The 16,407-nt window shown below is 57.8% G+C and overlaps 5 protein-coding genes across 5 annotated transcripts; 4 read left to right on the forward strand and 1 right to left on the reverse strand.

The window, feature by feature from the left end:
• Positions 1–1,296: 1,296 nt before the first annotated feature.
• On the forward strand, positions 1,297–9,118 carry VTJ04DRAFT_3212 (uncharacterized protein; the record flags this gene model as incomplete). The annotated part of the gene is made up of 6 exons (XM_069361088.1): positions 1,297–1,363; positions 1,941–2,072; positions 2,197–2,254; positions 4,129–4,451; positions 4,563–5,767; positions 5,816–9,118. The coding sequence occupies 6 exons, from the start codon at positions 1,297–1,299 to the stop codon at positions 9,116–9,118; spliced, it is 5,088 nt and encodes a 1,695-aa protein (XP_069221733.1).
• A 459-nt stretch (positions 9,119–9,577) lies between these two features.
• On the reverse strand, positions 9,578–11,527 carry VTJ04DRAFT_3213 (uncharacterized protein; the record flags this gene model as incomplete). The annotated part of the gene is made up of 2 exons (XM_069361089.1): positions 9,578–10,626; positions 10,786–11,527. The coding sequence occupies 2 exons, from the start codon at positions 11,525–11,527 to the stop codon at positions 9,578–9,580; spliced, it is 1,791 nt and encodes a 596-aa protein (XP_069221734.1).
• Positions 11,528–12,983: 1,456 nt separating this feature from the next.
• Positions 12,984–13,594, forward strand: VTJ04DRAFT_3214 (uncharacterized protein; the record flags this gene model as incomplete). Its single annotated transcript, XM_069361090.1, has 2 exons — positions 12,984–13,485; positions 13,539–13,594. The coding sequence occupies 2 exons, from the start codon at positions 12,984–12,986 to the stop codon at positions 13,592–13,594; spliced, it is 558 nt and encodes a 185-aa protein (XP_069221735.1).
• Positions 13,595–13,636: 42 nt separating this feature from the next.
• On the forward strand, positions 13,637–14,278 carry VTJ04DRAFT_3215 (uncharacterized protein; the record flags this gene model as incomplete). Its single annotated transcript, XM_069361091.1, has 1 exon — positions 13,637–14,278. One exon carries the CDS (start codon positions 13,637–13,639, stop codon positions 14,276–14,278), a length of 642 nt encoding a protein of 213 aa, XP_069221736.1.
• Positions 14,279–14,330: 52 nt separating this feature from the next.
• On the forward strand, positions 14,331–15,036 carry VTJ04DRAFT_3216 (uncharacterized protein; the record flags this gene model as incomplete). Its single annotated transcript, XM_069361092.1, has 2 exons — positions 14,331–14,381; positions 14,446–15,036. 2 exons carry the CDS (start codon positions 14,331–14,333, stop codon positions 15,034–15,036), a joined length of 642 nt encoding a protein of 213 aa, XP_069221737.1.
• Between the last annotated feature and the right edge of the window lie 1,371 nt (positions 15,037–16,407).

Raw genomic sequence — 16,407 nt, forward strand, 5'->3', positions numbered from 1 at the left:
GCAGAATTTCCGCCGGCGGGGAGAGCAGGGTCCCAAAAAATCAGGTCTGCATCCCCAAGGCGGTCAGATCACGCTCTGATTAAGTCAACAAAAAACAAACGTTTCTCTCCTTGTGTGAACCGGCCCGCTGTAGAGGTAGCTGGGCGGCCGGCTGACGACTCGGAGAAGTTTGATTTCCACACGCCAGGCATCAGGGTCCTGAATTGTCAGTCCTGGTTCGCCCAAGGTGGTGGTTGACTTGATCAGGCGATGACCGCCATCCATGGTGAAGGAGCAGGTGGTGAAGAGACAGGATCCCACATGGGAATGGCAGGCCCTAGTCTTCGACCACCGCCAGGAACATGAGTGGGAAAGAAAGGGGCTTGACGAGGAAGGAAGAAGAGAAGAGAAAGATTGGAAATCTGGGAGGGGACGGCTCAATTTATACTTGGGACTTGGGCGGTCCATGCACCGTCGCCGTCGGCCGGTCTGTGCACCCTCAGGATCTCGGCGCTGAATCAGCGGATCGTCGAGGGCAACAGCGCCGAGAGACCTGGTGGTGATATGTGCTGGGGATCTGTGGTCGTGGTGTTGTGGAAGCACAAACCGACCGGCAGACAAGGTGATCAGGGGTGGACGAGGTTGTGACTCGTCTCTGAGCAGAGGCAACAACAGCTCAGAGCCGGGCTGGTGGAAAGAGGCAAGTTCCTGGCATGGCATGTCAGGGGGCGACAGGGCAGAGGGGAAACAGACAACCCTGGAGCTGGTCTTTAACACCAAGTCCATTTCAGAGGATGGATCACCACATATGGAGGCAGTATACAGGCCGTTGTTCGTGGTTTCTCCTGAATATTTCTTTCTGACGCTATGAGACTCATGCCAGCCTCCCAATGTTCTCTTAATCACAGCCAGGGTGTGAGAACAGTTAAGAATAGCAACAGGAACCAGGAAATGTGTCAAAGTCTCTTTTTGCTATGTGTGGCTTGAAGTCTTTGGGTGTCTCCTGCTTCTCCCTTACACTTTTTGAGTGGTGTTTGATAACTTCAGATCTACACATCCTAGGTGAAGCTGGACGTTGGTATCCGCCATCTAGAGAGCTGCTTGCCATCTTGGTTGCTTACACTTGGTAATCAGCTATGAGGGACAGAAAGTTCAATGTCCAGTTCTGGTAGTGAGGTGACTTTGATGTTCAACAGGGTGGGGAGGGAGGTAGGCGAAGTCTCCTTACAGATCTCTAGGCTTAACGGATCTGATCAGAGAACAATATGAACATATAGAGCAATGTTCGTCGATTGACAAGTCATTGCCTCTGTCCACATGCTCACACAGACAAGCATCAGCATGGATGAGTCATTGAGCTTTGCGCCGGGCAGTCAGCGACAGAGTTGGTTTGATAGAGGACATCCCAACAACATTCAGTTCGACAAGCACGGTAGGGAGAGTGGAACAGAATGAAGGTAATTAAGGTCATGGAGACTGTGAACAGACATCCCAATGATATCCAAGAGCACTTTTCTCTTGGACCAAAAAGAGGGATTTACCATCTTGCATGCTCCGGGGGCACAAAATAAATCATGGCATTTGGGGGGAGAGGACCAATGCTTGGCTACCGCATCTACAGGCAACTCAGGGGCAAGCCTTTGAAAGACCCATATGTCAGGCCTGTGAATGGAGAGGCGTCAACACCCAGCATCCTTGCTGTTTATGACTTGTCAGAGACCAGGTCAGAGGCAGCAACTTCCTCTCGGTGGATTTGCCTTTGTTAAAGGAGACAGATAATGATGATGAGTTTGACCTGCAGCCTGAGAAAGGCTTGACGTGCATCAAGCCTCATTCGCCTCCAAAATGGCACCTTCAAACATGCACACCGACCCATTACAAGGCTGCGCTGTGCGGTCGACAACTTGAAGGAGTGGTATGCGCGGGGTCCTACTGTCAAGGAACCCACCCGTGCAAAACAGACAAGCAGAAGGCCAAGCGAGCCGTGCAGAGCACTGGCTATCTTCGCCTTGTCCGTGCCTTCCAGGCCGTGTGTCAGGCCGCTGTGCTGGCTTATCGTGCTGGCAAGGTCGCATTCACTCCGTCTGTCGAGGGTGAGGATCAACATTGGCAGGGCAATTTGACTTAATTGACAGCTCAAGCTCTATTAAATAATAATAAGCTGTCATTCATGTAGAACAGTACGCATCTTTCTCAGCTGACCGCTCTGTTTGCCAGTGCTTGTGGTGGACTCTGTTGACTTTGTTGATGTCCAGGTTGCCCTGGTCACCGGGAAGTTTGTTGACTTTCCGTTCCTGGCAGTGTCCTGACCCAGAAGGTCATCAAGGTCATCAACCAGCCAAAAACCAAAAACACACAGTCAATCCAGATTTTTCAGGAAACCAGAGATGCAATTTTCTTGGTCTGCGTCGTTTTGGCCTAGACTGTTGTGGGTGGTGGGTTTACGTGTGGTCGTGCTGGGCTGGCTTGGCTGTATCTCACGTGACTTCCAAGACGCGGGAAGTGGGCCGGAGAAAGCTTATTCCAACGACACGGCCTGTCATGGCAACCCCAAGCCAACCTCACCTCATCAGCAACGCAAGCATCTGGTCATGATGACAGTAATTTGGTTGGCGAGTCGGTCAAAATTGAAGTAGTGTGTGTAGAAAATACTCTACATTTATCTGGAATTTTCTTTGGCTTTGTCGGGCTCGCAACAGAATGAGATGGGTCTTTCTTTACTTTCTCTGCACGCTCCCCAGATCGAAAAATGGCGACCCGAAAAAGATTGACAGACCAGCAACTCTGAAAAAACCGAAACTGGATTGACAGACCAATTTTGGCACTTGCAGCTGGATTTTTGCTCCCCGATTTGTGTGGTGTTACCCGGTCAAGGGACGGCGATTCTGCCAAGACTGTCCGCCCCTGAATTTCCAGAGCAATGTAAACAAACCACACCACCACCAACACTCGACGACAACATCACCATTATGTGATTTTGGAAGAAGATAAACTGCAATTCGTAAATAGCGATCAGAAGCCTATGATTCCTGCAATTTTAAATCCCCCGTGACCGGTTCGAAGTGCGCCGCCAAACATGAAATGCTCTGGTGACTTGATGCCAGAACATGAGCTGGCGTTTTGCTGATCTTGGTACTCTTTGTCACGCCCTTCATGAAAGAACAAAGAGCACCATGTAACAACAACGCGTACCCTTTATTTGTGGTCCATCGCGGAGTGTTTGGTGGGCAGACCCAAACAGCCCTTCAAGACAAACACCGAGTCATCCCCAGACGGGTACAAAATCTGAGGATGTCTGAGAGGAGACTGAGAGGTGCTGATTCCCATGACATTTCCGTTTCCCCTCCAGCTAAATGACGGAAATGGTTCAGTAGATATATACTATCAAGAAGCCTTTATCATGTTATGCATTTCAAGTCCTCTCGAGTCACCGTCTGCCGTTGCTTGACGGTCACCTGGGAGTGACGAGCTCATGTTCAGTTGTCAAAGATCTTTACTTTAAAGCTCAGCTTAAGCTGTGTGAGAACGTCTTGGAGAAAGAGAGCCAGAATCCACCGTGTAGGTTGGCTGTGTTTACAGCATGGGCATCAAGTTGATGAGAACAAGCCGTGATCTACAGTTGGACTGGGCCAGTTTCGGCCGTTTCCAGGTTCAACTCCAAGAAACCGTTTCTGTGTGAGGGAGAGCAGGTGGATGTGTGGCATCACCATGGGAACGTTGACCTGGTTGCCCTGGGGGTGGGAGAGCTCGCAGGGCTCAGGACTTCGAGTGCAGGCCGAGTCACCGGGTCGACGCGTCAGGGCCACGATGAGATGAGTAAACAGGGTGAGGACCGGAACAATGTTTAGGTTTGGGTTTGCTATTGTGCCTGCACCTGAATTGCGTGTGCCTTGTGGCCTAACAGGTGTCGCTGCGCGGGGCCCCACTGCGAATTTCTTAAGTGCCCCTCCATCCTCCCACTCTTCCTCTCTTCCTTTCTTCTTCTTTTCCCAAGTCACGTCACAAGAAGTTTTTTTCAACAACAACACCAACGCTCGCCGCCGCTGCCGCCTTTCGGTGGTTTGTTTTTTTTTTTAAAAAAAACAACATCAAGAACTTCTGCGTAAGTATCACCAATTTCCCTTTCGTGCGCGCGCGCACCTTGTGCAGGTTGATCGGTCGCTTCCTGGCCTGCCTCGACGCGATCGCCTCAAGCCCGCCCAGGTCGCCGCGCATCGCTGCCCTCGCTTCCCTCGCGGTGTTCTCGATCGCGCAGTCCTCGGAAGCTGCAAAGCTGCCACTTCAACGCTCGCGGTCGTCGCCCGAGTCGCCCGAAGTCGCTCGCTCTCCACCGACTCGCGCGACCATCAACCAAGAACCTCGATCGCTGACGCCCCAATTCCTACAGACAATGGATGTGACTTTCGCGCTTTTCCTGGCCCTCGAGGCCCTCAAGGACCATTTCTGGTCGGCTTTTCTCTGGTTTGTGTGGCGTACGTATTCCCGACACCATCCGTCTTCAAGAGTTTCTCCAATCGTCCTTCTGGTTTTCCAGGCTTCCCGCACCATGCTGGGCGATGAGTTGACTGACATTTTTCTCGCAGTGCCATTTATCATAATGGTTGTGCTGCACTGGGACGACATCACTGCTCGAGTCGTCAGCATCCCGGCTGCCGTGTGCCATTGGATCACGGTATCGCCCGCAGCTTGGGCCAATCGCTGCGCCACTCGGGTGCGCGAGCGGTCGACAAGTCTCGCCCTCGGGTACATCAACGCCCTTGGGTTGTGGGCTTCTGGTTCCTCTGTCTGGTTTGTTCTCTCCGGCGTCCTCTCCGGTCTTTGGCTTCCGACTCGTTGGCTTCTGGCTTTGGTTTCCCCCTGGGCCTGGTCCTGGGGTGGTGCCTGGCTGGTCGCTAGGTTGGTTGACTTCCGCTGTATCGACACAAAGACCCGGAAGGCCCTCGAGGATGAGCGCGCCGACAAGTGGCTAGAGCTCGAGACGCTGCGGGCGAGACTTCGCGAGCTGAGCAATGACGTTACCGGATTGACTCGTCGGGTGATCGATGAGTTCACGCGTTTGTGTGAGCAATTCGAGCAGCCCTTTGAGGCTCTTCGGCCAACTGAGTTTGGCACGCAAGTTGCCGGCGTGCCCCTCGAGCCGGTTCCTGACCTCGTTCTCCCCGGTATCCTCTCTCGCCTGTGGACACGTTTCGACGCCAAAGTTGAGAAGCTCCGCGCCCAGGTTGCCGGTCTCGCGACCGCAATCGACAAGAACAAGGCGGCCATCCAGCGCCTTGCGGAGCAGATCGACGTTCGGAACCGCGAACTGTCCGCCATCATGGCAGAGAGGTCGGCGCGCAACCTGGCGTGGTGGCAAGCCAAGCAGGCTCGCCAAAGCGAGCTTATCCGCCACTGCCAATCGCCGTCGACCCGGAGGCCCGACGAGTGGATTGGGAATCGTGAGTCTCCCGCCGCCTTCCCTTCCTCTTCTTCCGCCGCCCCTGCTTCTTCCTGGGTTGAGCCGACCCCCTCAACCCCTTCTCTCCTCCCCCCTCCTCCTCCCTCCCCCGCTCCCTCCTCCGCTCCCTCCTCCTCCTCCTCTTCGTCGTCTGCCCCGTCGTGCCCCGCCATAGCCGACGTGGGTTCGACTCCCGCCGCGGCCGCTCCTTCTTCGTCGCGCGCCGCCCCGGCGACTCCTTTGGTCTCCTCCGCGGCTTCGTCTCCTTCTGCCGCCGCGGCCGCCCCTCCTTCTCCTTGCTCCGCCGCCCGCCGTCGTCGCCGCAGCCTCGCGGCACCCCAGACTCAACTGGTCCTGGCCTCGGCCGTAGCCTAGGAAGCTGCGCCGACCTTCGACCAGGAGCGCCTGGCCCGCGAGGTGGAGGAGACCCAGAGGAGTCGCCTCCTCGAGTTTACCCTTGGGCTGGACGCCCGCAACGCTGCCGTGGTCGCCCAACAACGCGACCAGAGCGAGGCCGTCCGCGCCCGTGTTCGTGCCGCTCGTGCTGCCGCCGCTGCTGCCATTTCTGCCGCCGCCGCCGCCAACCCCGCTGCCACCAGCCGCCGCCGCAGCACCCGCACCAACACCACCACCACCGCCAATGCCGCCGCCGCCGCCGCCGCCGAGGCTGAATCGGTCCCCCCTGCGATGGCCGCCGCCACCGCCGCGCGCAGGGCCGAGGAAGCCGCGCTCGAGTTGGCAATTGCCGAGGAGAGCAGGCGGTGGGAGGCCTGGGAAGCTGCTCACGCTGCCGTTGAAGCTCAGCGTGCCCGACTCGAGTCCGCGCAAGCGGTGGAAAGGAGGGTCGCTGAGTCGCTCGGTCGCGTTGAGAGCGACCCTGAGGAGGTTGCTTCGGTTGGTTTGTCGTCCTCGGGGGAGGCGACATCCGCCAGCACCTCCAATATTTTTATTAACAACATTGCGCCCGAGGACCCCGAAAGGGCGAGGGCTGCTGAGGCCGAGGAACCTGAACCGGCTGAGCCGGGGAGGGAGAAGGCTGATTCTGGCGCCGAGGAACCTGAACCGGCTTGTCCGGGGACGGAGAAGGCCATTGACGCCGAGGAACCTGAACCGGTCACGCCGGGGACGGAGAAGGCTGTCACGAGCACCGAGGAACCTGAGCCGGCTTGTCCGGGGATGGAGAAGGCTGCTGACAACGACGCCGAGGAACCCAAGCCGGCTTCGCCGGGGCGGGAGAAGGCTCCCATCACTGCCGAGGAACCGCCGGCTAGTCCGGGGAAGGAGAAGGCAGATGATGATGAAATGACCACAGTTGCGGAGCCGTTGTTTGGGGAGACTTCGGCGACCTCTGTGGTGTCAACCGCGTCGGTCAGCGATGCGCCCAAAGTCGGGGGGCTGAGGGCTTCGAAGACCGTTCGCTTTGCGTCGCCGCTCGCCACTACTTGTGGCAGCACAGAGCCGGGACTGAAAGCGTCTGGCTCCGCCAGCGCTGGCGACTCCCGGCCAGTGGCCAATCCCGAGCCGACTTTGTCGGGGAGGGAATCTGCCCTTGAGGGCGCCCAGGAACCCGAACCGCCCATGGCGGGGACGGAGACGGCTGCCCAGATCGTCGAGGCCACCTCTCCCGAGGAACCTGCTTCGCAGGGGAGGGAGATCGTGGAGGACACGATCATGGCAGATGAGGCTGTGAGCGTGGTGGACTCACAGCCCGAGGCCCAGTCCACCAATAATTTTATTATTGATGAGGAGATGCCTGCCGTCCTCTCCATCTTGCCTTCGGAGGAGCAAGATGCCGAGATGGAGGCAGAAGAGGCTGATGATGACAGCCTGTTTGTGGAGGATGGTGACACCGAGATGATGGGTGTCGAGGAAGACGTCGAGGACCTCGCGGTCTTTGACACTTTTGTGGTGGACATGCTGGCCGCTCTCCCGCCGCCATTCGGTCCGTCTTCCCCGGTGCCTCGGGCGCCCTCAACCGTTTCGTCGCCCGCGCTGTCGCCCGTGCTGGCGCCTTGGCCTGCGCCCGAGGCCCCCATCATCTCTGCCGTCGCGGCCGGCACCATCGAGTCTGTCATGGATGACTCGCCGATGGAGGAAGTCGACATGGATCTCTCCCTCGATCTTGAGGGTTATCCCGCGGACGATCATATGTCCGTGGACGGGACAGGCGAGGAGTCCGATGACATGATGAGTGTCATCGACCCAGACGACTCGCTTTTCGGCGACAATCTCGCCGAAGACATCTTCGAATTTGCCCGGGAGGAGGGCATTGTCGTCCCGGGTCCCTCTGTCGACCCTCCTGCCGCCGCCGCGCCCGCGTCGGCCACCACCTCCACCACCACCACCACCACTCTCGCGCCGCCAACAGCGGACGCGTTTATGCTCACGCTGCCAGCCGCCCCGGCAGCCTCTGAGCCGTCCGTGCCCGCCGCTCCCGCGTTTGGCACCGCGGGTAGCATTTTTGGTGGGCTGTTTGGTGGCGCTGCCCCGTCTGCCGCCACGTCTTCGTCCGCGGTCGCTGCGCCGCCGTCAAGTTCAGCAGCTCCGGCCTTCGCCTTTGGGACGGCCGGCAGTTCGGCGCAACCGGCGCCTCAGTTCTCCTTCGGGGGGGACTCGCTGGTTTCCGCTGCCGTTGCCGCGCCCGGACCCGTGGCGGTGCCCGGGTCGGTCTTCCCTCCTCTGCCGCCAGCAGAGGAGATCCCGATCGACCCGCGGCTTCTCTTTGCCGGGGGTCCCCCATCCACGCCGCCTCGTCCCGAGGCTTCTACTTCCACCCAGGTGCCGCCGCAGCCAGCGGCCGTGCCTGAGGCTGCTCCACCAGTTGTCCCTCCTACGGCCGGGGAGGAGTCGGGCCTCAGCCCTGACGACCTGGAGTGGCTGCGCCTCGAAGAGGAGCAGTGGGAGGCGGAGCTGAGGGATGAGGGGAGGTGGCAGGAGATCACCGCCCAACGCAGCGACGACGAAGTCGACGCTGCAGCTGCTGCCGAGAACGGGGCAGGCAGCAGCAACAACGCCAACAACGCCGGTTCTGGGGTGCAGGTGGAGCCCCAGGCCGGTACTTCTGCGTCCGCTCGGCCGTTGGCAAGGCCTCGCCGCCGCCGCATGATCTCGGAGGAGGAACGGGCTCGCGTCCGTGAGGAGATCGCGCGGCAGGCCCGCAACGTGCAGGCGGCCCTCCCACCGGCTGACCCAAACACCGACGTCCTCCCGGTCAGCCGTGTTGGTGACATCCCGCCGGTCCCAGCGGACCAGAATGAGGAGCGCGCCGAGGAGGAGCTGTTCGACCCGCGTTGGTTTGCCAGTGCCGCTGAGGCAGCTGGGCAGCGCATGCACAACAACGCTGACCAGGCGCAAGCCAACGCTCTGGCATGGTTTGCCAACGTGGAGAACGATGTGGGACCGGGAGCTGAAGGCTCATCGGAGGTTCAGGAGGCGGGTGAGGGTCCCGTCTCCGATGCCGATGATGATGAGCCGGAGGAGAACAACCAGCCTACGGGCGCCTCCTCCGTCCCGGCTCCCGCCCCTCCTCAAGGCGCCCCCTCCGCTCCTCCCGTGGTCACGACCGTCGCCGCGCCGACGCCGACCAACGCCGCCGCCGCCGCCGCCACCCCGACCGCTCCAGGGGCCCAGCCTCCGCAGCTGGCTCTCGACCCCTGGAGAGAGGACTACGTCGACTTCGGCGACGGTCAAGACTACGTCTGAACGGGAGTGATGACCCGTTCAGAACTGAATGGGAGTGATGACCCGTTCAGAACTGAATGGGAGTGATGACCCATTCAGCCCTGACAGGGAGTGATGACCCTTCAGGTTTTGCCCCCGGTTGAGCGATCAGCCGGTATGGGGACAAGTAGAAGGACAAGGACGAGACGACAAACACCACGGTATCAAGGAGACGAGTACGACACACACAAGCGACACGATGACAACACAGACACCACGGGAGAACGACATACACACACTCAGGCGGGAACACACACACAACAAAAAAGTTCAGAAGCTACACGTCAAGATCCTCTTTCTGGGATAGGGTAGCGGAGGGTGGGCCAGAAAGAGAGGCTTCGGCTTTTTGTGTGCTGTTGTTGAGTTGTGTACAAGTTCCTCCCAAGCTCGCGACCAGTCGTTGTCGCTGTCTACTCCGTCTCGCCGTCCAGTCTCGTCAGATCAGCGATTCCTGATCCTTGTCCAGCCACTTGTTCCTCGAGCTGCAGCGCGATTCCCAGAAGAGCTTCCAACCGACGCGCCAGCACCAGTTCCAGCTCCAGTACCAGACGCCGCGACAACATCACCAAGGTCTTCTCTGCCATCCAAAACACCACGACCAGCACCAACTCCTGCCGACGCACCACCAGACACAGCAGCCACAGAGCCTCCACTTGTGTTCCGAACAAGCACGCCATCGTCAAAACCATCCTCCTCGAGCTCGCCTGTTTCGATCTTCTCCCATTCAGCCAAGTGAGCCTCGCTCAAGAGAGATTTCTTTAGGCGATCTGCGAGTTTGAGAGGCGAGATGAGCTTGAACCCGCGAACAAAGGCGACCCCATCAGCATCGCCGAGGAAATTATGCAGAGTGGTATGCGACCAGCGACCCAAGATTGACTTCGGGTTTGCGGCGGCGGATCCATCATGATGAGCATTCCTCGGACTTCCTCCACCGGGCGGGGTGAGAGAAGCCGGGAACGAGGTCGGGTCGGCAGGACGACGGTGCAGCTGGTCCCCAATGAGAAGACGCCAAAGGTTCTGGCCCATGTTGCAGACATCTTCATACGAGTCGCGATCACCAAAGACGACGCCTTGAGAGCAGCAGGCCCACGCGATGTCATACGCGAGCAGCGATACTCCCTCGAGAAACAACGAGTACGCAGCAGGATCGTCCCGCGCGAGAGTCGGCAGCGGCTTGTCAACGAACAAGGGCCTCGGACGCGGGATGTGGCCACGCTCATCACCGGTACTACCATCACCACCGGCGACAGAACCAGAACCAGAGGCAACAGCGGCAACAGCAGAAGGCGGTATCTGCGCAACCACGGAGCCTGGAAACGGCACAGGGCCATGTCGATACGACGCCTGCAGCGAGAAGATGGTCGGCCTCGGATAATCAGCATGGGGCGGCGTGATCTCAGCAGGCAGTCGAAGGCCCAGATAGTGGCACGCCAACACCAAGATGTGCACCACGTGCGCGAGCGACGTCGAAATCACCTCGGGCGACAAGGCTATCGGCGGCAACAAGATCCAAGTCAAGACTCGTCAGCCATCCATCCATCCATCGGTCAAGAAGGATTTCCTCTCCAAGACTCAAGAAACCCACAAGGCGGCAAGCAGAACCAAGCAGCAACAAAAGCAACAGAACAGAACAAGGCGGAACAACTCACTGTTCATGGCGTGCAAATCCAAAACTTCGACGCCTCCAATCTCATAGCGCTTGGTGCTGCCCTTCTTGACCTGGCGGAGTCCATACAGCCTCGCGGAGCTCTCGCACAGAAAGACCCTGGTAGCGGCCATGGTGTCTGCACAACGGTGCCACAAGAACTGCTGGCGGTTGATGGTTTGCTCAGCTTCCTTCAACTGCCTCGCCCACCTCGCGGGCGTCCCTTTCGAGACCGAGGCGAGATCCGATCTCTTCCTTGCGATGGCGTCCTTCCTGGCGGCAATCTCTTTCCGGACGGCCTCCATCTCGCTCCTCAACCTCTCGGCCTGCGCGATGATCTGGCTGGTGCGATCTCGCGCGGCCTCCTCCTCGGCTCGAAGGCGGTCCATCTCGGCGGACCTCTTCTTCTCCTCCTCGACGACGACTCCAACAACTCCAAGTCCAACTCCTCCCACTCCAGAACCAAGATCAACTCCAAGACCACCAAGTCCCATTCCCCGGCCACCATCAGACACACCCACGCCGGCACCCACAGAGATTCTCGGCGGCAAACCAACTCCCTCGCCCCCGTTTCCAGCACTCATCAAGGCGGCTTCGACCCGGCGCTCGACATGTTCATTCTCTATCAAAGCGCGGGTGTACTGGATTCGAGTCTCATAAAGGCGGTTTCGCGCATCCACAGCGCAGAGAAACGGGAGCTTCTGTGGGTCGCCTGGGCGATGGCAGATGCTGCAGCTCAACATCATGGCGGCCTTCGACGGACAGACTGGCGGCGGTCGATGTCGATGATCCAAGCAGCGTCGGCTGGGGAAAGGATTTCTTGAGGAGTGAGTTGAGGAGAAGAAGAGGAAAGCTGGCCAAAGCTCGACGACAAGTCCCAGATCCCAAGACCAAGACAAGACCAAGACCCAAGATCCCGGATCCAAGGCCAGGCAGCACACCAACCAACCCCTCAAGGGCAGGGCGAAGAGAAGAAGAAAGACAAGAAACTTCTCCAGCCCAGGCGGCAGTCCTTGGCGACTCGAGATCAGATCAGCTCATCGATGAACCAAACAAACAACTCTCAACCCTCAACCATATCAACGAGCTCGATACAATCTCAACTTTCTCCTTGGTGCTGCCTGCCGGCCTTTGGAATCCGTGGCGTCACGAATCGGCGGCAACGTGATGCTTCTGGGACTTTCGGACTTTGGGGACCACCACCACCAACAACACAACACCACAACACAACAATCTTTTTTTTCTTTCTTTCTTTTTTCTTTCAGGTCCTCGCCTCGGACAAACAAGGCAGGGACTTGAAGTCTCGGATTTCGACAACGACAACAACAAGGGAACAAAGCGGAGAAAAAAGGGTTTCTTTCGGTTCGGCCTGGAGACTGGTGCAACAACGATTTCGAGTTGCACGGGTGCTCACAGGATCAAGGTCAATCAAGTTCACAAGGACAAAGTCGAGGACAAGGTCGAAGCGACGGGATTCGATGCGCGGCCGATGCGATGCAACAACAAAGCGACAAACAAGAAGACAACGGCATCGACTCTCATTCAGGCAAGGCACAAGGCACAAGGCACAAGGCACGAGCACGAGGCACAAGGACAAGAGACACAAGTCAAGCCAAGAGCTGCAGCTGCCTGCGTCATTGGCATCTCCACCGCTCCACACGATCCACTCCCAGGCCATTCATCTCCACCATCGGAGCAGACTCCAGTCTGCCATCCCTAACCCTCATCAACCAACGGGGAAGGGAACGGAACGACGCGACATCTCGGCTCTTTCTCTCATTCGCGGCGCGCGCCTCACTTTCACCCACATCCGGCCCGCGCAGGCACGTGCATCCGGCCTCAGGAACACGCCAATCAGCCATCTCAATTCCTCACAGCATCGACCTGCCCCTCGACTTTGGGCATCAAGGAGCGGCTTTCGGGCACCCTGCATTAGAAAAAAAAGCGGGGTGAAATTCAAGGGCAATTCAAGAGCAAAAAAGAACAAGAACAGGCGACTCGGCTCAGACAAGATCCTCTCAGAGTGTCTCAGAGCTCTCTACCAAAGTTCATGACCATTCGGCAGCTTCACTCAGTCACTCTTCCTCATCATCACAACACACCCATCATCTCCGATTCACTGCCGACCTGAGCCAACTCTCTGAGGACAAGATCACTACAAGAGCCAATACCGAAGACACACAGCATCATCGCCAGGACTCCATGGCCAGCACCTCATCTTACTCTCAACCCATCACTGATCGCACCTCCAATCCACCATCTGGCCGAGAGTCCCCGGTGAAAAAGTCGCCCGCTCTCCCTTCAATCTCACAGCCCGAGGCCATGTCCGACGCCACCACTTCTCAAAAAGCACCTCTCAAGCCCCAGCAGGGCGGCCGGTCTTCCCAAGTTAAGACCCCGGAGCCGCGCACGTCCAAGGAGCGCATCAACAGCCAGCAACCCTCCGACCGGTCGCCCAGCACTCCGGGCCATCTGGTACCATTCGACTGGGACGACTTCGAGGCCCGCTACGAAGAGGCTCTCGCCAATGCCGACAAAGAAGAACAGGAACTGCTGAAGGAGTTTGAGGATCTCGTCAAGTTCTTCAACGTCTGGGCATCCGCCGCCTCGGTTCACGACTCCGAGCGCGGGGTCAAACGACTACAGACAAGGGAGCGATACGTCAAGATTGCAGAGCAGAGTCTCTCACAGAAGAAGAAGCATCGTGGGTATTTTCCTGGCGTTCTTCTGCCGAGCTTGAGTTAACAGACATTGCAGTTGCAGAAGTTGTTCGTGCATTCCAGAGCGCCCTGGCCCTCCTCGAGCAGACATAAGCATCCACTCTCCCTCCATCACCAAGACAGGAGCGGCATCGGATGGTGGGACAAGATCACAGAAACCTCATCATCACCTTCACCGGCCCGGCTCGACACTCTCCTACCTTCCTATCATCCCACCATCAGGGCTCAGGGCGCTCTTGGATCTCTATCAGACATTTCAAGCACATCTCATCACCACTGCGGGAAACAGATTGGGGCGACCACCGACACTTTACCTTCTCAGAAAATCTCGGGCACGACATCACCAGATCAGCAACTCGACAGGCGGACAGGCCGAACATCACACGATCTCTCACCATTATCAGCCGGGCCAGAAAACCACATAACACAATACCCGTCCGCCAAGGCCCAAAGAGCCGCTTGACGACTTTTGAGCTCAAGTTCTGGCAGCTCTTCGACACGTACATCATCCTCCAAAGCAACACTGCTGAAGCCCAGAGATCTGCCCAATTCCATCAGAGCTCACGTCCCCCAACGACGCAGTGCCACCACTTTCATCGACGCCGAACAACCTGCAAAACGGCTTCTCCCTCCTCAACACGATCACGAACACGCAACAACATCCAACCCATCCTTCTGCAATCGCTCCCCAGCCACATCACCTTTTCACCGACTTCGACCGTTAATCACGTGACCCAGGCGGCCAGCTCATTTCGCTGGAGACTGACAGATCCTTGAGCTCTCGACGCAACTCCATCCTTGGCACGACGGAGCATCAACAACTCCCAACATGGCCAACATGGCGAGCGCCTCCTCCTTCAAGGTGCCTCAAGTCAGCCAGGTTAGCTTCTGACGGCCATTCGGATTCAAGAGTGCAACGAATTTGCTGACCATTCCGCAAACAGTCTGACATGATCGCGTTTCATGAAGCGCACTTCTCGACATTTTCGATCGATCACTTCGAAGCCCACTTCCTCCGACCAAGCAATCCGGCCGCACATGATTCCCATCAATCTGCCACCGATGACGAAAAACAACAATACGACGAAGAAGAGGAAGATGACGGGCTCGGCTATTACCCCGACGGCGTCAAACGGACCCTGACCGACGAACAAATCGCCATCTTTCGCCACTCCGAAATACAAGCTCTGCGCCGTGCTCGCGACTCCCAAGCTCGCAATGTCACCGATCAATCTACACCCTCCTCCTCCAAGCTCAACGACGACGGCGTGGCGCAGAGCGGCTCCGAAGATGGCGAGGTCTCGGATCCGCAACCTCCCACCGCTGCTGCTACCAAGAAATCCAAGAAGCGAAAGCGCGGCAAAGCAAAGAACAACACTCGCCGCCCCGGGGAAGAGCCCATCGATCTGCGCAAACGAACCTGGGACGTGGTGGACAAGGGTTTGCCAACACTCGACTACGGCGAGCAAGACGACGATCCGGCGGACGACAACAAGACCACGATCCAGCGGCGGCGCATCTCCTACGACGACTGAGCCTGAGCCCAAGCAAACAAACAACCTCACCTCGAGCTTCCCATCCATCATCACTCCGCCTTGCCGCTCGATCACGTCTCCGCCTGCACCTGTCCACCACGCCCAGCACCGTCGAGAAGAGCCTTCGGCTTATGGTGGCGCGCCATCATCCCCAAAACTGTGAGTTTTCCCTCTCTCGCCATTCGCATCATTTGCCTTTCCCATGATGAGATCTTTTGTATCGTCATCCTTAGCCGGAACTCCGGCCCCCGGAGAGAGCCACCGACATTTGCTCGACTTTTCGGAGCCGAGTGGGTGGCATGCTCTCCTCCGAGGCACAACCGGAACATGTCGACATAATCTTCTCTCTGAGACAGCCACATCACGCGCGACACACATCTTCTCAGCACTTCTTTTAGGGACATTGGCTAACGCGGGCAACATGTCTGGCAGAAACTTTTGATGGCGCCTTCCTTGTGAACTGACCGACCGAACCGAACCGAACCGACGACGAGAGAACGACAACGAGACGGGCTTTTGTGTGAGAGACGAACCGTGTTTGAGTTTTGTTTGGGGACGAAGATGAGAGGTGTTTGAGTACGGGGACGAGAGAGATGTTTGAGTTTGATGTTGGAATCATGTACTTGGGGACGAGAGATGATGATGATGAGGGCAAAGGTCAGGTCACTGGGTTTCGGAGGACATGAGGGAGAAGAGACACGCTCATAAATTGAGGGTCCCTCCCGCGCCATAAATTGGCGTTGCATAGAGGGGGATAACACTCATAAATTGAGGGTCCTCCTCGCGTCATAAATTGACGCTGAATCATGATGGATGACGGATGATGGATAATGGATGATGGATTGGGACGGAGCACGGACAAACGAGAGGGGTGGAGAGGGATACGCTCATCCATTGAGGATTCCCCGCACCCCCAGACTAACTCACACAGGACCGACGCGACGCTCGAACAAGGACCAACAAACCACCGGACAAGACCCAGAGGAGGAGGAGGGGGAGACCTCCCCGCTGGTTGAAGGGGTATGGAGGGGGGCCGGGGCGAGCTCGTGGAAAAAGAGTCCGTACCTGTGTTCGGCATAAACTGCCGAAGGGAAGCCCTTCGGCTCAGGGCGAGGAGGAGCCGTCTTGAGGCGATAGAAGCCCAAGAAAGGAGAGGGACACGTCTGGCTATCAATGGGGCGGTGTCGGACTCCCCAGCCGCCATAAATTGGCCAGCTGGAAAAAAGCTCTCAGCCGGGGCGTGGCGGCTGCATGAGGCGAAAAAAGCCCATGGAGAGGAGGGGCACGCTTGGCTATCAATGGGGCGGTGTCGGACCTCCGGCGTCATAAAAGTGACGACCGAAAAAAAGCTCTCAGTCGGGGCGTGGCGGC

The sequence above is a fragment of the Mycothermus thermophilus genome, assembly GCF_041956435.1.
Source record: "Mycothermus thermophilus strain CBS 625.91 unplaced genomic scaffold VTJ04scaffold_2, whole genome shotgun sequence".
NCBI classification, from domain to species: Eukaryota; Fungi; Ascomycota; class Sordariomycetes; order Sordariales; family Chaetomiaceae; genus Mycothermus; species Mycothermus thermophilus.